Source organism: Elephas maximus, chromosome 13, assembly GCF_024166365.1.
Source record: "Elephas maximus indicus isolate mEleMax1 chromosome 13, mEleMax1 primary haplotype, whole genome shotgun sequence".
Taxonomy (NCBI): domain Eukaryota; kingdom Metazoa; phylum Chordata; class Mammalia; order Proboscidea; family Elephantidae; genus Elephas; species Elephas maximus.
This window is the reverse complement of record NC_064831.1, coordinates 66,764,095-66,788,246: the sequence shown is the minus strand read 5'-3', so window position 1 is coordinate 66,788,246 and position 24,152 is coordinate 66,764,095. Positions and strand designations below refer to the sequence as shown.

Below are 24,152 nucleotides of genomic sequence, written 5' to 3'. Positions count from 1 at the left end.
AGTATTCTTCAAAAATATTAATGTCATGGAAGACAAAGATAGGCTAAAGAACTGTCACAGATGAAAGACAATTCAAAAAAAAAAAAACTAAATACAATGTATGATTCTAGATTGAATCTTGGATCAGGAGAAAAATTTTTATGAAGAAATAACTGGGGCAGATGGAAAATTTTGAGTATTTGTAGTATTGTCAGTATTAGACAATACTATAAAAATGTTAAATTCCCTGAAGTTGATAATTATATTGTGGTTATGTAAACAAATTTCCTTGTTCTCTGGTTATACATATTTAAAGGTGAATGGTTATGATGTCTGCAAAATACTACCTAAAATCAGCCTACAGTACGTGTATGTGACAGAAAGAAAGAGAGAAAAGAAAAAAAAATAAAGCAAAATGTTAACAACTGCTGAATCTAGATGAAGGGTATATGCAGGCTCATTCTATCCTTGCAACTTTTCTGTAGATTTAAAATTTTTCAAAATAAAAAGCTGAAAACAAAGACAAAAAATATGGCATTTCGGCAAACACACACACCTTTTTTAAAAGGGCAGTAAAAGGAGTTATTTTCAAAGGGTACTACCTACCTGGGTTCTTTCAGCAAGAGGATGCTCACAAGAGTGTAAAGAGTCTTTGGGCCGAGACTCGACAGTATTAGGAGGTCCATCTCCAACAAATTCACCTTCCTGTATGCTTTCATCAGATAAAAGACGTACATTTTCTTTATCACTGTCATCCTTGGACATTAAAGCTTCTGTTGCTAATGAAACTTTTGGCATCACTGCTGTCGATCGTGAACGAACAGGCCTTCCTCTCTGAACAGTCTCCCATCCTTCAGCATCTTTCCGTTCTATGCAATTGGGGGCGGGAGGGAATCAAGATTTCTTTAGAAGATGAAAATTTTCTGAAATCCATCAAAGAAAACCATCTTCTACTTTAATTCCTATTAAATATAATATACAAACATGGCACTAATCAGTCGTGTTTGTGCAAGCTATATTATATATATTATCTCTGATTCCTATAATTACCATGTTAAAAAAAAAAAAAAACCATTGCCATTGAGTCAATTCCAACTCATAGCGATTCTATAAGACAGAGTAGAACTGACCCAAGGAACATCTGGTAGATCCAAACAACCGACCACCTGGTTAGCAGCCAAGCTCTTAACCACTATGCCACTAGGGCTCCTGGTAAGTAATAACAGTATAATAATTAAGGTTTATATAGTGTGTACAGGAGCCCTGGTGACACAGTGGTTAAGTGCTCAACTTCAAACTGAAAGGTAGGCAGTTTGAACCCACTAGCTGCTCTCGGGAGAAAGACGTGGCAGTCTGCTCCTGTAAAGATTTACAGCCCTTGACCTCTAAAATCTACATGTTACTGCAAAAACTCAACAACAAAAAGACAAATAACCCAATTAAAAAATGGGCAAAGGATATGAACAGACATTTCACAAAAGAAGATATTCAGGTAGCTAACAGATACGTGAGGAAATGCTCAGGATCATTAGCCATTAGAGAAATGCAAATCAAGACTACAATGAGATTCCATCTCACTCCAACGAGGCTGGCATTAAGCCAAAACACACAAAATAATAACTGTTGGAGAGGTTGTGGAGAGACTGAACACTTAGACACTGCTGGTGGGAATGTAAAATGGTACAACCACTTCGGAAATCGATTTGGCGCTTCCTTAAATTGCTGGAGATAGAACTACCACATGATTCAGCAATCTCACTCCTTGGAATATATCCTAGAGAAGTAAGAGCCGACACACAAACAGATATATGCACACCCATATTCAGTGCAGCACTGTTTACAATAGCAAAAAGATGGAAGCAACCAAGGTGCCCATCAACAGATAAATGGATAAATACATTATGGTATATTCACACAATGGAATACTACCAATCCATAAAAAACAACGGTGAATCTGTGAGACATTTCATAACATACAGGAATCTGGAAGGCATTATGCTGAGTGAAATTAGTTGCAGAAGGACAGCTATTGTATGAGACCACTATTATAAGAACTCAAGAAATAGTTTAAACAGAGAAGAAAATATTTTTTGATGGTTATAAGAAGGGGAGGAGGGAGGGAGGAAGAGGAGGATTCACTAATTAGATAGTAGACAAGGACTAATTTAGGTGAAGGGAAGGACAACACGCAATACAGGAGAGGGCAGCACAACTGGACTAAACCAAAAGTAAAGAAGTCTCCTGAATAAACCAAATGCTTTGAAGACCAGTGTAGCGGGGTGGGGGTTTGGAGACCATGGTTTCAGGGGACATCTAGGACAAGTGGCATAATAAAACCTGTTAAGAAAACATTCTGCATCCCATCTTGGGTAGTGGCATCTGGGGTCTTAAACGCTAGCAAGTGGCCATCTAAGATGCATCAATTGGTCTCAACCCACCTGGAGCAAAGAATAATGAAGAACACAAGAGACACAAGGTAAGTACGAGCCTAAGGGTCAGCATGGGCCACGTGAATCAGAGACTACATCAGCCTGAGACCAGAAGAACTAGATGGTGCCTGGCTACAACCAATGACTGCCATGACAGGGTACGCAATGAAGAATCCCTGAAGGAGGAGAGCAGTGGGATGCAGACCTCAAATTCTCATAAAAAGACCAGAGTTAATGGTCTGACTGAGACTAGAAAGACGCCAGAGGTCATGGTCCCCAGACCTTCTGTTAGCCCAAGACAGAAACCATTCCCAAAGCCAACTCTTCAGACAGGGATTGGACTGAAATATAAGACAGAAAATGATGCTGGTGAGGAATGAGCTTCTTGGATCAAGCAGACATATGAGGCTATGTGTGCAGCTCCTATCTGGCAGGGAGATGTGAAAGCCAAGGGGGACAGAAGCTGGCTGAATGGACACAGAAATACAGGGTGGAGAGAAGGAGTGTGCTGTCTCATTAGAGGGAGAGCAACTAGGAGCATATAGCAAGGTGTATTTAAGGCTTTGTATGAAAGGCTGACTTGATTTGTAAACTTTCACTTAAAGCACAATAAAAATTAAAAAAGAAAAAGATTTACAGCCTTGGAAACCGTATGTACAGGACAGTTCTACTCTATCCTATAGGGCTGCTGTGAGTCAGAATCAACTCGATGGCAATAGCTATAGTGTATACTAGGTGCCAACACTATCATATTATAGATGAGGAAACTATCACAAACCTTACTAGTAAAAATAAAGCCAAGAAGTAAATCCAGACAAACTGGCTCTGGTAATATATGCACCAAATGGTTACGTAAAACTGCCTTGCCATCTTTCAGAATCCTAACTCTGAAATCCAATGTCTTTCCTCTATCTCAGTTCTAAAAATATAACTTGCCTTAAACAAACTATTTCAATGATCATAAAATTACAGAATATTAATTGAAGAAATTCTATAGGACCTAGTCCAACATTTCACCAGACATACAGAGAAACTAAGGGTCCACGTCCAAAGACACACAGCAAAAAAGCACAAAATAAATTTATCTTCTAAAATGTTTCAAAATGTCACATCTTGGTGTATATTTTTATATAGTGATGTATATAGCCACAATGTCAAATTTTACTAGTTAATTGTAGTCTTCCAAAATCAATATGAAGACTTCCAGTTCTGGCCTAGGTGGAGTAGCCTCATCTCCCTCTCTGAGTCCACTGGACAAAACACAACAAACAACCATAGGAAGATTCTGAGACACAGAAAGAAGGCAGACTCCCTATCGACCCTGGGACTTGAATAGCACAGCAGTGAGTTCCCTGAGTTTCCTTATTGCCTCCCATATATCCCACACAGGAGCTGCAGAAACCTCCACCCCAGGAACACTAGCAGGTACAGGAAAATTAGCATCAAGACAAACCTAGAATACAAGTTATCTGCTTCCAAAAACAATGGCAAAACAGGCATAGGACAGACATTCCCATTCCAAAAGGCAGAAATTGAAGACAAAAAAAAGGGGTCAAGGGTCACAAACACATCTGAAACCCAGCACAATTCACTAGATTTCAAGGCTTGAAAATAATCCTCTGTCCTCCAGGGCCAGCCGAGTAGCAGCCCTGTCCCCTCTGACCTGGGCAGCAGTGCTATATGCCTCCCGTCCTGGGCCAGGAAGGGAGGGTGGATAGCCTCACACCCTGGAACCAAGGACATGGAGTCCCCACCCCTCCAGACCCATGCCAGCAGCTTTGCTGGCCTATGAATCGCTCTGGGAATCATCCTTTCTTTTTCTTGAAGGACAACAGCTGTTTGTAGTCAGTTACATAGGCCCATTTCCTGACCATCAAATCCCAGGAGTCACAAAGTTTTCCTTCATTTCAATCCATAGAGATTTCATCCCCTTCAGTCTAAACTGGCAGCATTTCTGTTGGGATGGATGACTGGGCCCCTAAGTCACAGACCTAATCTTGTTGGCAAACAGTTGTCCAGCCACACTGTTGTTGTTCTCACCAGAACACTTTCTTAATTTTTAGACTATCAATAGACTGAGAATTTACCAAATCTTCAAATTCTGGTTCCTTTTTGTACAGTTCATTCCTCAATTTATCACTTTCCCCTTGCATTTTCCTATAAGCAGCAAGAAGAAGCCAGGCTGCACCTTCTAAATTTTGCTTAGAAATCTCCTCAGCTAAATATCCAATACAGGATCACTATGAGCTGGAATAGACTCAAAGGCAAGGGTATTTTTAATGGGCAAATATCCAAGTTCATCATTTACAAGTTATACTTTCCACAAACATTTGAACATAATTCAGTCAAGTTCTTTGCTGCTTTACAACAAGAATTGCCTTTCCTCCAGGGTACAATAACATGTTCATCATTTCCTTTTAAGGCCTCTCCAGAAGCAAATTTAAGGTCCGAATTTCTAGCACCCTTCTGTTCACAACAGCAGAAGCTTTCTCTACAGCTCTCCTCATTTCTTTCTGAGTCCTCACTGAATTGCCTTTAATACCCATAATTCTACCAACAGCCTCTTTAAGGCAACCTAGCCTTTTACTAACACACACCTCAAAACTTTCCCAGCCTCCACCCATTACCCAATCTCAAAGCCACTTCTATACTCTTAGGTATTTATTACAGCAACTCTCCGCCTTTAGTACCAAAATCTGTATTAGGGCTCTCCAGAAAAATAGAACCAATAAAGTGTGTGGGGTGGGTGGGTTCATGTGTGGGTGTGTAGAAAGAGACTGACTGATTGACTGACTTTATGGAATTGATTCAAGTGATTGTGGAGGCTGGTAAGTACAAAATCCATAGGTCGGGCAACAGGTTAGAAACTCTGGCAGTCTTAAATCTGAAAACTCCAGCTGGTTATCTATGTAAGTCTTGAGGTAGAATCTTCCTCCTTCAGGAAACTTCAGTTTTTGCTCTTAAGGCCTTCAACTAGTTGAATAAGGCCCAACCACGTTAAGGAGGTAATCCTTTTTTTACTTAAAGTCAACTGATGTAAATGTTAATCACATGTAATACCTTCATAGCAACATCTAAACTAGTGTTTGAACAAACTGGGTACGACAGTCTCGTCAACCTGACGCATAAAACTAACCATTATAACATCTATGAAAAACAAAGAGCTAACTAACATCATACTTAATGGTGAAACGCGCCATGCCTTCCCACTAAGATCTGGAAGACAACAAGAATTTTCGCTCTGACCACTTCTAGTCAGTATTATATTAGAGGTTGCAGTCAGGGCAATTAGGCAAGAAAAAGAAATAAAAGTCATTCATATGGGAAAGGAAAAAGTGAAACTATCTTTATTCACAGATGACATGGCGTTATACATAAAAAAATTCTAAGGAATCCACTAAAAATATATTTGAACTGGTAAATGAGCCCATCGAGGTTACAAGACACACGATCAATATGTAAACCAACCAAATGTCCCTCAACTGATTAACAGATAAATAAAATGTGGTATATCTATACAATGGACTATTTGGCAATAAAAAGAAATGAATTACTGAAACATGCTACAACACAGATAAAGCTTAAAAATATTACACTAAGTTGAAGAAGTCAATCACAAAAGACCATGTATCATGTGATTCCATTTTTATGAAATTTGTAGAATAGGCAAATCTATGTTGTTGCTGTTGTTGTTAGGTGCTGTTGAGTTGGTTCTGACTCATAGCAACCCTGTGTACCACAGAACAAAACACTGCCCAGTCCTGCGCCATGCTTGAGCCCACTGCTGCAGCCACTGTGTCAATCCATCTTGTTGAGGGTCTTCCTCTTTTCCACTGACCCTATACTTTACCAAGCATGATGTTCTTCTCCAGGGACCGATCTCTCCTGACAACATGGCCAAAGTACGTAAGATGCAGTCTCACAATCCTTGCTTCTAAGCAGCATTCTGGTTGTACTTCTTCCAAAACAGATGTGTTCATTCCTTTGGCAGTCCATGGTATATTCAACATTCTTCGCCAACACCACAATTCAAATCAAACTGATTATGCTATTTTAAAAAACATAATGGCTATGGTCATATAGTGCCCTGGTGGCACAGTGGTTAAGAGCTGGGCTGCTTACCAAAAAGTCTGCGGTTTGAATCTACCAGCCGCTCTTTAGAAACCCTATGAAGAAGTTCTACTGTGTCCTACAGGGTCACTATGAGTCAGAATCTACTCAGCAGCAAAGCATTTGGGTTTTTGATATGCTCATATATTTTATATTTATTTTAAGTAAAGACTATTAGAAAATACCTGTAATCTTTTACCTGACCAATGTGGACTTTGAAATCTCTAAGGGGATAGTATGTTTAATTTTTTTTAACTAGTATGACAATTTTTCAAATACACAAAATAGAACTCCATGCTCCCATCATCACCTAGCTCCAACAATTATCAACATTCTGCCACTCTCATGTCATCTATTTCCCCTTCCCCATTGTTTTTCTGGAAATATTTTAAAGCAAATACTAGACATCATACCATTTCACCTGTAAATTCTTCAGTACATATCCTTAAAAGATAGGAATTTTTTTAAAAATACAACCACCATACCATTAGGAAGGAAAACAAAACTAATGATAATGCCTTAACATCATATAATATCCAGTCAACGTTCAGTTTTCCTCCATGTTTAACTTTTTAGAAGCTGAGTACATAATTTTATATATTCCTACTTTATTATCCTTTAAATATTACACATAAAATGTCGGTTAAGAGAAAATTCATAAAAATAACACTTAAAAAAACCACACATACAAAAAAGGTAATAATAATAACTAAATTTTAAAATTGAGAAAGTTTAACAGAAAATTTTAGTTTCCAGTTGATTTAGCTGGCTCACCCTTAGGAGCACTATGATTAAGCACTCTACTTTTTCAAAAGGAAAGAAAAACACTCTTTTTTGAAAGCCTTCTTATAGAAAGAAATACTGCTTAAAACTTGGACCTACTCCACTACCCAATGAGATGGCCAACGCAAACACTATCACATAAGAAAAAAAATCAAAATAATAACTGAAGCAAGTCAAAAAAGAAGCAGAAACTATAACTTAGGTTTCTTAGAAGTTAGTTATGGACAAAGAATATTTTTAACGTACCTTCAGTGAAAACTATGTTGAAAAATTATTCCCATAATAAAAAATATTTGTTGAGGACAGCAAATCATACAATTAAATTGTCAATCTAAATACTATGATAATCTTAAGAAGAACACAAAGGACAAAATTATATTTCATATTTTGATTTTTACCCTCCAGAACATTTTTTTTAATTTACAAATGTCATTACTAAACCGAGAAAAAAAAAAAAAAATCTACTGCCATCGAGATAATTCCAACTGACAGCAACCCTAAAAAAATTCAAGTCAATTCAGCTAATAACTCAAGAGAACCTTGAATGATCCCAACCTGATTGTGATGTATTATCATTTTTATTGCTGATTTAATATTTTTAAGATCAACATTTAAGAGATAACATTCTACTTTATTGCAATTTCCTTGTTAGGTTTTAATATTAAGGTCATGCCAGCATCATGAAATAAGCAGGGGGAGGTACGCTAACAAGCTAGGGGCACAGTGGGCAAATCTCACCTGTATTGCTAACTGCATGGTAAGGATCAGCATGAATCTAATTTCTACCTGGAAACAGATCCAGAACTAACTTCTTTGTCCTTGTCACCAGCTGCCCTAGGGGCATACTCTCTCCAACCTCCAGCCGCCCACAGCTGGTTTGGAGCTCTGGCTGCAGATGTCTACTGCCCATGCAGCCCTTCTCTGATCCTAGCCACCCCAAGCCAGGTCAGAACACACAAGTTAGAAGGACCTCGTCCTTCGGATCTACTGCCCATGCAGCCTTTCTCTGACCCAGCCACCCTGAGCTAAGTCAGAGCACACAAGTTAGAAAGATTCTGTCCTTCAGATCTACTGCCTGTGCAGCCTTTCTCTGACCCAGCCACCCTGAGCTAAGTCAGAGCACACAAGTTAGAAAGACTCTGTTCTTCAGACTGCCAAATTGGCAGACACCACTCCTGCCAGCTCTCATTGCCCCTGAGGTTCGTTAATCCACTGAACTGGCTCACAGAATCCACGGAAAGTATCTATACTTACAGTTACCCATTTAATATAATCAGAAAGGATACAAACGAAGAGACACACCAGGCAAGTTCTGGGACGGGTATCTGTGGAAGACTTCCATTGTCCTCAGGGATGTGCACCCCACTCCTGGACCTGTGTATTTATTGTCTCCAATCCAGGAAGCCTCTGATACTTCTGAGTTTGAAGTATTTTATTGACTTCATTCCATAGTCCTGATTGGGGTCTCAGTCCACAGTCATGATGGATTGAATCATTGAATACGTATGATTAGATTATGCCATTTTCCCTTCCTGAGGTTAGCTGACTGGGTGGGGTCTATATAGCCCCCACTCATCTGCACACATTCTCAAGTGCTATCTATAGGTTTTACATGAATGAGGCACCTCTACTGCTAGAGAATTCCAAGGGCTATTTTTCAGGAACCAAAGACAAAGTCCAAATCAAGTTCTTTGTAAAGGAAAGAGAGTTCTCACTTTTTTTAATTCTCTGGAAGTTTCTATAAAGCTAATCTTAATTTTACCTTAAATATATGGAAGAACTCACTAGTAAACTCATCTTGGCCTGGAATTTTCTTGGGGGAAAGATTTTAAGCCATAGATCACTTTTTAAAAATATTTACAGAATGTTTCAAATTTTCTAAGTCTTTCGGTTATCCCTCAGTCCCAGTTGCTTTAGCTCCCCTGAACTGTTCTGGTTCCCTCGCCTGGCTGAACTTTTGTTAAGTTGTATTTTTCAAGGGATTTGTCCATTTCTCTTAATAACATTGTTAACAATAACCTTTCATTATCTTTTTAGTATCTGTGGGATTTCTAGCAATATTTCCTATTTCATTCCTGGTATTAGGCCTTCTCTTTTCTTTATCTTATCAGTATTTCTAGAGATTTACTAACTTCAACAGTCTTTTGAAGAACTATCTTTGGCTTTGTTGATTTTCTCTACTCTCACCTATATATTCTCCTTCCTTCTATGTTCCTTAGGTTCAACTTGGTATTCTTTTCTAGCTTCTTAAGATGGACATATCATGGATTTTAGATTTTCTTCTTTTCTAATATGTGCATTTGAGGCTAGAAGTTTTCCTCAAAGTGTAGCTTTAGCTTAATCCCACAATTTTTTGAATGCTCTGTTTTCATTTGTATTCAATTCATATTTTCTAACTTTCATTGTGATTTCTTCTCTGACTTATGGGTTATTTAGAAGTATATTTCAAATTTTCAAAAATTTGGAAATTTTTTATGGCTATCTTTTTGTAATTGATTTCTAATTTAATGCCACTGTGATTAGAGAAAGAATGATTTCAATCCTCCAAAATTTATTTAGCCTTGTTTAATGGCCCAGCACATGTCACTTCTAGTAAATGTTCCCTGTTTGCTTAAATATGTATGTGGGCTTATATTTCTGGCCATGGCAATGTAGTTTTTCAAAATTAACCCTCCTCTTAACAAAAACAACTATAAAAGCTAGACAAAATATATAAATCAATTGTTTAAAGGCACTGGAAAGTAACCATGCAGGCAAGATCTGATGAACTACAATTCTTGAGAAAAGGGAAAGACAAAAAGGGGAGATCCATATTTATCCTGGCTTTTTCCCTGAGGACCTTTCACCAATTCACTGTGCAGAAACCAGCAGTTCAGCCAAGCGAGGAAAGAGAAACAGTTCAGGGGATCTAAAGCAACTGAGACTAAGGGACAAAAAAAAAATCTCAGAGAGGAGGGAACTGCAGGGAAGTGAGCCAAAAAAATCTACATTTAATCTCCCTTTAAGAAGTTTCACATTCACAACTCCTGAATTTTGCATATATGGATAAAGATTCCAAGAAACCCAGAAGAAAGCAGCAGCCAGGAAGCTAATGAGCTAAGCAGATATTGTAGCAACTAAGCAGCGCTCAGGAAACAAACATTGGAACTCAGGAATGGAGTGGCCTTGGCAAACACCCCAGGCCTCAGTTAAGACCCCAGAAGGAATAAGGACAAACTGAAACACATCACTTTAATAAAGCCTCAAACCAAACCTTAACAGGATTAAGGTGATCTGCTTGTACTCTAAGTGTTTGCCAGAAGAAAAAGTGATCCTTCTAGGAGGAACCTCTATAATTTCTAACACAGAGTTAAACATCCAATAAAAAATTGTGACGTGTATGAAAAAACAGGGTCAAATGACTGAAAACAAAAGAAAAATTTTTTTTAAGTAACAAACCCACTGTAAATTCAGATATTTAATTTTTTGGACATAGACTTTAAAAGTAGTTATGATTATTACATTCAAGAAAATACAGAAAAGATAAAGAATTCCAATAGACACCTGGAATCGATTTTTTTAACGATCAAATGGAGATTCTAGAACTGCCACATATACAGATGAAATTAAGAATTTAATAGATGGGTTTAACAGCAGTTTAGACACAGAAGAATAGAGGATTAGTGGACTTGAAGACATATCAATAAAAAGTATCCACACTGAAGCACAGCAAGAAAATATGATGAAAAAAATATGTATTATCATTGTTACGATATATCAAATACGTCAAATTCACTGATCAGAATTTTGTTCATAAAATCTACGTTTTTATTGATTTTTGCTACTTGTTCTATCAGTTGTTAAGAGAGGTGTCTTGAATTTTCCCAGTATAAATGTATATTTGTCAGTTTTTCCTTTCAGCTCTATCAAATACTTACCTTAAATTTAGACTATCTGTTGTTGAACTAAACCTTTAATCATTAAGAAATTTCCTTCTTTAAAATGCTCCATGCCTACTTCGTCTATTTTGTCTAATATTAGAGCAATACCAGCTTTGATTTGAATAGAATACACATGGAACTTTTTTTCCCATCCTTTTCATTCAAACCTTTGTATTTAAGATGTATTGCTTAAGCAGTATATAGTTTGTCATACTGTGGTAGCTTGTGTGTTGCTAGACTATTTTTAATTGAATATTTAGACTATATTTGATCACTGATATATTTGTATTTCTATCTACCATGTTATAATTTGATTTTTATTTGTCCCAAGTTTCTTCTTCTCCTTTCTTGCCTTCTTTTGGATTTATAAAATATTTTTATTATTCTATTTTCCCTTCTATCAAACCCACTGCTGTTGAGTCGATTTCAATTTATAGAGACCCTACAGGACAGAGTAGAACTGCCCCAAAGGGTCTCCAAGGAGCAGCTGATGGATTTGAACTGGCAACCTTTTGGTTAGCAGTCACAGCTCTTAACCACTGCGCCACCAGAGCTCCTTCCCTCCTATTAAAAAACCAAACCCACTGCCATCAAGTTTGGGTTTTTTTTTTTCTATTAGGTTACCAGTTATATATTCTTTTAGTCTTATAAGAGTTTCCTGGAGTTTATAAACGTGTTCTTGATTTAGTACAGCCTAAAAAAAAAAAAAAATTTTTTTTTTTTTTTTTTTTTAATATAACAGATGGACTGACACAGTGGCTGCAGCAATGGGCTCAGGCATAACAACGATTATGAGCATAGCACAGGATTGGGCAGAGTTTCGTTCTGTGGTACACAGGGTCTCTATGAGTTGGAACCAACTCGACAGCACCTAATAACAACAACAATACAAGTCAGAAATTCTATCACCTCCCATACAATGCTAGAACCCCAGAAAATTTAAACTCTACTTACTCCTCTTCTGCTACTTGGGTTACTGTCATAAATTTATATTCTACATATATTTCAAGCCATGCAAGACATTAACATCATTATGTTTCATACAGTCAAAATTAACTATTTCATAGTCAATGCTCATTTAGTGTTACCAACATGTTTACACAGTCTAGTGTTCATTTCTTTATACATTTCTATGTTTCCATCTGTGCTAATTTTCCTTAAATCTGAAAAATTCTCTGTTCTACTTTTTAATGAAGGCCTACTGATGACAATTTATCTCAATACTTATTTGTGTGGAATTATCTTTATCTTATCTTCATTTTGAAAAATATTTTGACTTGATATAGAATCCTAGCTTTGCAGTTACTTGTTTTCTCACCATCTTAAATATGTCATTCCGATGTATTCTGGCTTCCATAGTTAGTGTTGTGAAGTCAGCTATCAGTTAATTCTTTCTCCTTTGAAAATAAAGTGTCTTCTTCTCCTCTGATTACTTTCAAAGATTTTCTCTTTCTTTGATTTTCTGTATTTTTATTATGTCATAGCTAGGGGGACCTGTTTTGTATTGCACTTGCTTGGGGTTTATAGTGCTTCTTCAATTTGAGACTTGACGTCCTTCAACGGCTTGGAGATATTCTCAATGATTACTTCCTCAAATATTTTTCTTGCTCCATTCACTCTATGCCTTCGTGGACTCCATTTACAGGTATTCCTCTAATGCTCTTCTTTGCATTTTGCTATCTTTTTTCCCTCCATGATTTAACCTCAATATTTTCTACTGTACTTAGAATTAATTAAATCCCCAACTCTCCCAAATTCAAAAACTTCTCTTTATATGTAAACACATTGGGGAAAAAAAAAAAACCAAACCCATTGTTGTCGAGTTGATTCCAACTCACAGTGACCCTACAGGACAGAGGAGAACTACTCCATAGGGTTTCCAAGGAGCATCTGGTAGATCCACACTTCTAACCTTTTAGTTAGCAGCCAAACTCTTAACCACTATGCCACCAGGGTTTCCCGTAAACACACAGGACATTTTAAGAATTTCATTCACTTTCTTGAATTTTTCTCTTCCAGAGCACTGTGACCATTCCCATCTAGGCATGGTTCACAGCTATCATTCTGGGAACCTCAGTTAACTATCATAAGGTGATTATCTTTGACTCTTTCCTGAGTTGGTTCCTGCCAGTAGTGACTGAGTCCATGGCAGATTGAAAAAAAAAAAATGATACCACGCCTGTTTGAAAATGTCTTTAATCTGCTCTCATACTCAATTGATAAATGGGCTAGACACTGAATTTTAGATTAGAAATTATTTTCCTTCAGAATATTTAAGACACTGCTCAATTTTCTTGTGGCTTCTAGTGTTACTTTTGCAAAGGCAGATGCCATTCTGATTCCTGGTCATTTGTATATAAACTGACTTTTCTTTCTGTAATCTTTTAGAGCCTTCTCTTTATCTATTCAGAAATTCCCCAACTGTTTTGGTGTCACTCTATTTTTATCCATTGTACTAGGCACTTAATGGGCTCTTTTGGTCTAGAATTTTATATCCTTCCATTAAGAGAAATTTTTAAATATTCATTCATGATTTCTTCCCTTCCTTTCTCTCTCTTTCTATAACTCTTTACATAACTATATTTATTCAGATATTGGATATTTCCCATTATCTATTTCTAAATAACAAGCTCAAAATTTATCAACCATTTACTATAAAGCTACAGTGATGGAGCCAGTGAGGTACCGACAAAAGAATGGATAAATCAATTAGCAGAACAGAATAAAGGTCAGAAATAGAGTTGCACGAATATTGTCAAATGGTCTCTGATAAAGGAGCAAAGGCAATTCGATGGAGAAAAAAAAGTCTTTCAACAAATGGTGCTGCAACAACTGGACATCTACATGCAAAAAAGTTGATCTAGACACAGGCCCCACAGCTTTCAAAAAAAATGAGCTGAAAACAGATCAGAGACCTAAATATAAGACACAAAGCTATACAACTTCTAGAAGAAAGCATAGAAGAAAATCTAAGTAACATTAGGTTTCACCATGACTAACTGTCCGATGTACTGCTAGAAGATGAGTCCCCCAGGTTGGAAAGCACTCAGAAGACACAGTGGCTGCAACAATGGGCTATAGCATACCAGTAAGTATGAAGATGGTGCAGGGCCAGGCAACATTTTGCTCTGTTGTACAGAGTCAGTGTACTTAATGGCAGCTAACAACAACAATCCAAAATATACAAAGAACTCTTAAAACTCAACAATAAGAAAACAACCCAATTTGAAAATGGGCAAAAGATCTGAACAGACACTTCACCAAAGAATAAATAAATACAGGTGGCATATAAACGTATGAAAAGATGCTCAATATCATGTCACTGGGGAATTGGAAATTAAAACAATGAGATGCAATGGTATAGTGACTTTGGAAGACAATCTGGCAGTTTCATACAAAGCTAAACATATGCTTACCATATAATCCAGCAACCACATCCCTTGATTTCTACCCAAACAAACGGAAATATATGTCCACATAAAAACTTGCACAGAGTGTTTATAGCAGTTATTTATTCATAAACGCCAAAATTTGGAAGCAAATAAGATGTCCTTCAATAGGTGAATAGAAAAACTGTGGTGCACCCATACAACAGAGTATTATTCAGTGATAAAAATACATGAACTATCAAGTCATGAAAAGATATAGAGGAACCATAAATACATATCGCTCAGTGAAAGGAGTCCCTCAGTAGTGTAAACAGTTAACATACTCGGTTGCTAACTGAAAGTTAGAAGTTTGAGTCCACCCAGAGACATGTTGGAAGAAAGGCCCGGTGATCTACTTCCAAAAAATCAGCCATTGAAAATCCTGTGGAGCACAGTTATACTCTGACACACATGAATAAGAGGGTTACTGTGAATAAGAGTCGACTTGACAGCTAGTGGTTTTTGGTTTAAGTGAACAAAGTGAACTGCATACTGTATGATTCCAATTATATGACTTTCTGGAAAAGGCAAAACTATAAAGATAGTAAAAAGATCAGTGGTTGCCAAGAGTTCAGGGGAAGAGAGGGATGACTAGGTGGAACACAAGGGATTTTCAGGGCAGTGAAACTATTCTGTATGATACTGTAAAGTTAGATACATGATATTGTGCATTTGTCAAAACCCATACAACACAAAGAGGAACCCCAATGTAAGGCTAAACTTTATTTAATAATAAATAATACTGTTTCAGCAATTGTAACAAATGGATCCTACAAATGCAAGGTAATAAAAAGAGGAGAAACAGTGTGCAGGGGGAAAAGAGAAGACACATGGGAACTCTTATGTACTTTCTACACAACTTCTCTGTAAACAAAAAACTGCTCTAAAAAAACAAAGTCTATTAAAAAAAAAAAAACCAGCAACCATTTTATTTCCTTACAATTCTTTTGGGTCAGGAATTTGAATTGCGTTTAGTGGGGGGCTCCGTCTCTTCTCCACACGGTATTAGGTGGTTCATTTAAGGCTAGAGTATCTGTGATGACTTCACTCACATGTCTGAAGTCTTGGTAACACAGCTACTGGCTAGAATACCTAGGTTCTCCTCTGCATGGCCTCCTACTCTTCACATGGTCTCTTACTATTCTATGGTCTAGCCCAGGCTTCTTTACATGGCATCTGGCTTTCAAAAAGGAGAAAATGGAAGCGGCAAGGCCTCTTAAGGCTTAGGCTAGGAAGTTACGAAACATAACTTTTGTCACATTCTATTTACCATATGGAGTCACAGGCCCAGCCAAGATTCAAGGGAGAGGAAACAGACAGTGGGCATGGCATGCATGTACAGGGATGGAAGAAAGTGTTGACAGCTATTTTTGCAGACAATCTACCATAGTCTGTAATCTGACTTCCATAATGCACATGCCTCCTAAGACTGCCAAATTCTCATTCAATCACAGTATCAGCCTTGAAGACCATTATCTTGTGATATGTATCAGATCTGGATGTGGACAGGGTTTCAAAGGTACGGTTTTTCTTGATCTAGAAACTTGGGAGTTCAGTGGGGGAAAAGGGCTTAGAGTGGGGGTGGGAATGGGAGGCCTGAATATTATTTTTACAGATAGCCTTTCACTTAGTTTTCTTGTTTTCAACACAGTACTCCCATCATCCAATGTGCCTGGTATCCCTAATCTTTTTTACCTTCTCTCGAGTGGAAACCTCTAATCTCCTGCTGAGACGAGAGAGGTGCAGCTATCCTACTATTCAGAGTAGTTGAGGGGATGGAGGAAACTAAATAGTTAACATATCACCTACATCTTCATTCTAACTTCTAAAAGTACCTGCTCCCGCCAATTTTCGTACCTTTAGGGAGTTCTGTAGAGCAAATTGAATTGTTTTTCAATTTTGCCCCCTCTTCTAGCTTTTTTTTAGCTTAGGATTCAACTTGCTTACTCAAATGTCACTTACCACTAATCTGTTTCCTTTCCAGTTTCCAAAAATTTGTTCATATCATACCTTCTCCTGTCTCTTTTTTCTTAAGTCTTATTTTAAATCTATTTATACCATTTTAGTTGGGCTTGGACAAAGAGCAAAGCAAATACATGTGCTCAATGTCACCTTTAACTAGAATTATTTTTATAGCACACTGCTACAACTTCAGTGCTACAGCTACTATTACTATAAATTACTTGAAATATACATAACTAACTGTGACATAACACTCTGCTCAAACTCCGAAAATAAAGACCAAAGTGGTACTAAACAAAATTTCCCATTAATGAGTGTTTTATTTTTTAAGCCTAGTTGTAACCAAAGTTTATCATTTCATCTCAGGTAAATGGGTCACTCATGAATAATCAGAGTACTGCTTTAAATAAAACCATGATGATGTGTAATACCATGTTTAAGATTTTTGCAATTTAAATTTTATAACTCATTTCTCAGACTTTTTCAAGATACAAAAACTAAGCTTTGTGGTCCCACATTTCCTACCTCTTCCTGAAAGAAGTAACTGAGGTTTTCTACTAGCAAGTCTGCATAAAGAAACAAGGGCATATAGTAAATAGAAGTAAGGAATATTATTTAAAATAAATCAGTACAACTTTCGGAGACTGAAGTGGCAAAACAAAACACATCAACAATTCAAAGGTGGCAATGCCTTCGTTATTTCCAATAAAACACTTTTTTGAACCAAAAAGCTCTGATGGGATCTTTCATTGTAGATAAAAGAATGCAGTTTTCTTAAGTTCCTGAGAAGTACCACAAACTCATCAGCACTAATTTCATTCTAAAATCCAAGCCTCTACATATGTGCAAAAATTCTCTCTGGATTTCTATACACAACCATTTTATGAAGGACATTCTCATGGGACAAGTTACTTATTCCAGGTAGACCCTTAGAATAATAGCCCTCCTATTTATTTGTGCTCCTTAATTAGTTATGATAGCATAGTGTAATGGACTGAATTGTGTCTCCCCAAAAATATGTGTCAACTTGGTTAGGCCATGTGTGGTTGTCCTCCATTTTGTGATTTTCCTATGTGTTATAAATTACAGTCTCTACCTGTGGTTAAAAGGATAAGGTGGGATATAACACTCTTGCTCAGGCCACATCCCCGATCCAATAGAAAGGGATTTTCCCTGGGGTGTGGCCTGCACCACCTTTCATCTCAAGAGATAAAGGGAAAGGGAAGCAAGCAGAGAGTTGGGGACCTCATACCACCAAGAAAGCAGCACCGGGAGCAGAGCACATCCTTTAGACACAGGGTCCCTGTGCCTGAGAAGCTCCTCCACCAGGGGAAGCCATCCTCCAGAGTCTACAGAGAGAGAAAGACTTTGCCTGGAGCCGACACCCTGAATTTGGACTTATAACCTACTAAACTTTGAGAAAATAAATTTCTCCTTGTTAAAGCCATCCACTGGTGGTATTTCTATTATGGCAGCACTATATGACCAAGACATATAAACAATAGATGTGTGAGCAAAGATAAACACAGAACATTATTTTGCAGTACCAAAATCTAACTAAAGTAATAAGATGGTACTTAAAAGATACTGCCTAGAGAGTGGTCTAATCCTTTGTTTTGTTTTTAAGTCAAAAGAATTCTAAGAATCTTATAAATAAACTGAAAAAAAAATCATTCTATTTAAAGCTTACTCAGGGCAAATCTGAGATCAGAATGATCTCCATACGCTTTCACACCTGCTTGAAAGTAGTTATGCTCGGCTTTTAAGATGATCTTAAAATTAATATCACATAGATGATGTAAAAAGATAAATACATAATTCCAATAAGATCAATTTCAAACAAAGTAATATGTGTACCTCTCTTTACATCTATCTATGTACAATAAAAAAAGATTAATTTAAAGTCACTTGCCATTTTTGCGGGAACTCTTCTGTACTGTCATCGGTGGGCAAGACTGAGCAGGTGCTATATCTGAAGAAGCAGGAGAGCCTGTATGATGAGCCTTTACCTTATCAGCCCAACTGACACCTGTGGGAGCCAGACGAGGGGCAGCCACTGTGCCAGTTGAACCCCTATGGAGAAAATGACTGTATTAATAAATTATATATGAAAGTTGCAATTTTAAATATGTACTTAATATATACTTGAATTTTAAATGAAGTGTGTGTGTGTGTGTGTGTGCACAGCCACATAGAGTTACACATAATCATAGCAATTTAAGGCAAATATAAATTTATCCTAGTTAAATATACTTCATTGATTTTATATAGCATAACATTAGAAAGTACAGGGAATAAATAGAAAAGAATAAGGATAATACAGAAGAAGCCCTCATTAGTGTTTTTAAAAAGAAAAATTCAGTTAAGTGCAGAATCTTAAAAAATTATATATACCTTTAGCTTTTCCTTTTCATTTAAAAATTATGTTTTAATAACATGAATGTTTGTTGATGTGCCAATTTGTTGACATAGGTACATTAAAACAGGCTTTTTCCTTTGTGTACATTTCTCACACGAACCACTAGCGCCACCAGGGCTCCTGACAAGCATAAAGCCTGTTGACAAATGCCTTGTTGTTTCTTTGAAGTGGAATGAGAATTTAGTGACACCTGTGAAACAATCCTCAATCTTTCACAGTTGTCCTATTCATTCCTCATTTGACAGAAGGTTTATTTTAATATTTCACCTTTATCAAAGCTTTCCAAAAACTTATCTGAGTTTTCATAGAAACAATGGTTCCTTTTGCACTTTTCACACTTACATTTCACTGGTTTATTTAATATTTAAATTATGAGTTAAAATGAAGATAATATGCATAAATAAGTTTGATAACAAACAACATATTCTGAGTAAGGACATAACTCAACCAAAAGGAGAAGTGAGGAGATACATTAAAGACAGCCCAAGCTGTAATAAACAGTTTTACAATGATAACGAAGAGTGTCAGTTAACCCAACAACATGGTTAGGTGGAGATCAGTAAAAGAACTTTTACCATACATGCACTAAATGCTTCCAGTGTTAAAATAAACCACATACTATACAATACTCTGAATCACAGTCCAACAAAATGAAGTCCCTGTAAAATGTTGATTCAATATACAATACTTTGTTTGCTTATGCATTCTTCCCCCACTCCACTGAGGCCCAATTATTTTATGGTTCTGAAATTCACTAAGTCTCTACCAAAGGCAAAACTATCCAATAATTCCATAAAGAAATCTGAAAGCAGAAATCTGATTCTACTGAATAAACATTCAATGAGCTTTTACCAAGTCCCAGGTACAATGCTAACTGCTTGGGATATAGAGACATGACAAAGATCTTGCCTCAAAGAAGGTCATAGCATAAGTGGAAAAATAAACATTAAAAAAATCACAACATATTATAAATGTAATAGTAATACACTAATATACAAGGTTCGGCATTAACAAGAGGTACAAGTGATTAACTGTGACATGAGAGGAAAATAAGAAAAGCATCTAAGAAAGAGTAGGTTTTCAGAGAGATAAGAGAACTGACCTAGCAAAGTACTTACTGATCCATCTATTATACATCAAATGTTAAGACTCACTCTGAAGAATTAGAGTCAAACTTCTCTCTTAAAAACAAATTTCCCCAGAGGCATTTGTCAAAAACAATTAGTGAATACCGTTTAACACTGCAGCTGCCTGGGTGGCAATAACATTTGGAACAAACAAGAAGCTGACCAAAAAACTTAAAAGAAAAAGCTGCAGGATGACATGTCTGTAAAAACCCACCCCCACTGCCAGTGAGTAGATTTCAACTCATAGTGACCCTATAGGACGGAGGAGAACTGCCCCATAGGGTTTCCAAGGACTGGCTGGTGAATTCAAATTGCTAACCTTTTAATAAACAGCCAAACAATTACTGCACCACCAGGGCTCTGAGATGTCCATAAGGGGCTTTATAAAGCTCCAACAACCTAAACATGAAACCTAAAACAATAAAGATCATGGAAGAAAAAATAGGGACAACACTAGGTGCCCTAATACGTGGCATAAATACGGTACGAACAATAACTAACAATGCACAAACACCGAAGATGAACTAAGTAACTAGGAGCTCCTAAAAATTAAATACTTATGCTCATCCAAAGACTTCACCGAAAGAGAACCTACAGGTGGGGAAAAAATTTTTTAGCTATAATGTATCCAATAAGAGTCTAATCTATAAAATCTATAAAATACGTCAACACCTCAAAAAAAAATGCAATTAAAAATGGGCGAAGGATACAAACAGCCACTTTACCAAAGAAGACATTCAGGCAGCAAACAGACACATGAGGAAATGCTGACAATCATTAGCCATTAGAGAAATGCAAATCAAAACTACAATGAGATACCATCTCACCACATTACTGGCACTAATCAAAAAACCAAAAACTAGTAACTGTTGGAGAGGTTGCGGGGAGATAGGAACTCTTATGCACTGCTGGTGACAGTGTAAAAAGGTACAACCACTATGGAAAACTATATGGCATCTTCTTAAAAATCTAGAAATAGAAACATCATAAAATCCAGCAATCCCACTATAGGAATATATCCTCAAGATATAACAGCTATCACATGAACAGACATATGCACACCCATGTTCACTGTGGCATTATTCACAATAGCAAAAAGACAGAAACAACCTAAGTGCACATCAACAGGAGAATGGATAAACAAATTATGGTACATACATACAACGGAATACTATGCAACAATAAAGAACAATGATGAATACGTGAAACATCTCACAACATAGATGAATCTGGAGGACATTATGCTGAGTGAAATAAGTCAATCACAAATATTGTATGAGACCACTATTTTAAAAACCCAAGAAAACATCTACATGCAGAATAAAAACAATCTGATGGTTACAAGGGAGGGGAGGGAAAATCACTCACTAGATAGTAGACAGTTGTTAACTTTGGTGAACGCAAAGGCAACACACGATATAGGGGAAGTCAGAAAAACTTGACTAAGGCAAAGTCACAGAAGCTTCCTAGGCACATCCAAACATCTTAAGGGACCAACTTACCAGGGCTGAGGGCTAGGGACCATAGTCTCAGGGGACAACTAGGTCAACTGGCATAACAGAGTTCATAAAGAAAATGTTCCAAAACCTACTTTGGTGAGTAGCATCTGGGGTCTTAAAAGCTTGCAAGCTGCCATCTAAGATACATCGATTGGTCCCATCGCATTTGAAGCAAAGGAGAATGAAGAAAATCAAAGACACAAGGAAAATATTAATCCAAAGGACTAATGGACTATACAAACCACAGCCTCCACAAGCCTGAGCCCAGAAGAACTAGATGGTGCCTGGCTACCACCACTGACCATTCTGACAGGGATCACAACAGAAGGTCCAGAGTAGTGCAGGAGAAAAATGTAGAACAAAATCCAAATTCACAAAAAAAGCCCAGACTTACTGGTCTGACAGAGACTGGAGGAATCCCCCAGACTAGGGCCCCTGGGCACCTTGCTGACTCAGAACTGAAGCCACTCCTGAAGTCTGCCTTTCAACTAAAGATCAGACAGGCTATAAAACAAACAATAACACACACGAGAATGTGCTTCTCACTCTTAGTTCAATTAAGTATAGATACCAAATAGGCAACACCTGTCCAGAAACATGGATGAGAAGGCAGGAAGGACAACAAAGCTGGACAAATGGCCATGGGGAACTCCGGGTGGAAAGGAGGACAGTGACACATTGTGGTGCTTGCAATCAATGTCACGAGACAATGTGTGTATAAAATTTTGAACGCGAAACTAATTTGCACTGTAAACTTTCACCTGAGACACAATTAAAAAAAAAAAAAAACTCCCACTCTTTTGAAAGACAATGTTTAAAAAATGAAAAGATAAGCCAGAAACTAAAAGGAAATATTTGCAAATCATATACCTGATAAATGCCTTGTATCCAGAACATATGAAGAACTGTCAACACTCAACAATAAGAAAACAAACAGCCCAGTTTTAAAAAAATGGGCAAAAAGTTTGAACAGATACTACACCAAAGAAGATATATGGATAGGAAAGAAGCATACGAAAAGGTACACAACATTATTCATCAGTAGGGAAATGCAAATTAAAACCACAATGAGATAACACTAAACATCTACTGTTGCTAGCTGCCAGTGTGTAGGCTCCCAACTCACAGCAACCCCAAACACAACAGAATGAAACAATGCCCACTCCTGCACCATCCCCATGACTGGCTGATATGGATCACTGATCTATAGGGTTTTCATTGGCTAATTTTTGGAAGTAAATTGCCAGGCCTTTCTTCCAAGAACCAGTTGCTGTCGAATTGATTTGGACTCATGGTGATCCCATGTGCGTCAAGAGTTGAACTGTGCTCCAAAGGGTTTTCAATAGCTGGTGTTTTGGAAGTAGATCAGCAGGCCTTTCTTCTGAGGTACCTCTGGGTGGACCTGAACCTCCAACCTTTCAGTTAGCAGCTGAACTGTTAACCGTTTGAACCACTCAAGGACTCCACAAATCTATTAGAATGGCTAAAATGAAAAAGAATGGCCATTCCAAGTTTGCTGAGGATGTGAAGGAACTAAATCTCTCATACACTGTTGGTGGGAACCTAAAACAGAATAGCCACTTTAGAAAACAGTTTGGCAGTTTCTTACAAAGTTAAATATACACCTACCATATGATCCAGCCATTCCACTCCTACGTATTTGCCCAAGATAAATAAAAAAATATATTTATACAAAGACTTGTACATGAATGTTCAAAGCAGCTTTATTTGTTTAATAGTCAAAATGTGGAAACAATCCAAATGTCCACTGATAAACAAATTGCTGTATATCCATACAATGGAATACTACTCAGAAATGAAAAGGAAGGAAACTATTAATGCACATTACAACATGGATGAATCACAAAATAATTACACTAAGTGAAAGAAGCCAGACAAAAAAAGAATAAACACTCTATGATCACGTTTACATAAAATTCTTAGAAATGCAAACTGAAGTACAGTGACAAAGCAAATCGGTGATAGCATGAGGGCTGGTTGTGTAAGAATCTTGAGTGGAGAAGTGAGGAGGTATTACAAAGGGTTATAAGAAAATTTTGGGTGTAATACATGTGTTCAAATTTGATAGTGGTGATGGTTTCATGAGAGCATATTATGTCAAAACTTATCACACTGCATGCTTTAAATATATACAACTTCTTGTATGTCAACAAAGCTGTTAAAAATAATCTGACAATACTGTCAAGGATGTGGGATAATGAATAGTCTCATATATTGTACTGGTAGAAGTGGCAAATTAGTACAAACCTTAGGAAAACAGTTTGACGTTATTTAGTAAAGCTGAACAGACACAAACCCTATGACCTAATCCTCCCCCTTCCTAACTGTATACACTACAAAAACTCTTGCGTATGTACTAGACGCATGCGTAAGGATATTCATAGCAACACTGTTCATAATAGCCAAAAACTGGAAACACTTCAAAATATATCAACAATTGAATGAATAAATATTCATAAAATGAAATGCTATGCA

General features: G+C 37.1%; 1 protein-coding gene across 13 annotated transcripts in view; it reads right to left on the bottom strand.

The window, feature by feature from the left end:
• The window catches only part of SCAPER (S-phase cyclin A associated protein in the ER), a 495,697-nt gene that overhangs the window by 362,765 nt on the left and 108,780 nt on the right, over positions 1 to 24,152 (bottom strand). For all 13 annotated transcript variants that reach the window (XM_049852841.1, XM_049852843.1, XM_049852837.1 and 10 more), the window contains 2 exons: positions 18,524 to 18,684; positions 586 to 848 (listed from right to left, as the gene is read on the bottom strand). In XM_049852841.1, the coding sequence (XP_049708798.1) occupies positions 586 to 848; positions 18,524 to 18,684 (424 nt within the window). The remainder of the gene's footprint in view (positions 1 to 585; positions 849 to 18,523; positions 18,685 to 24,152) is intronic.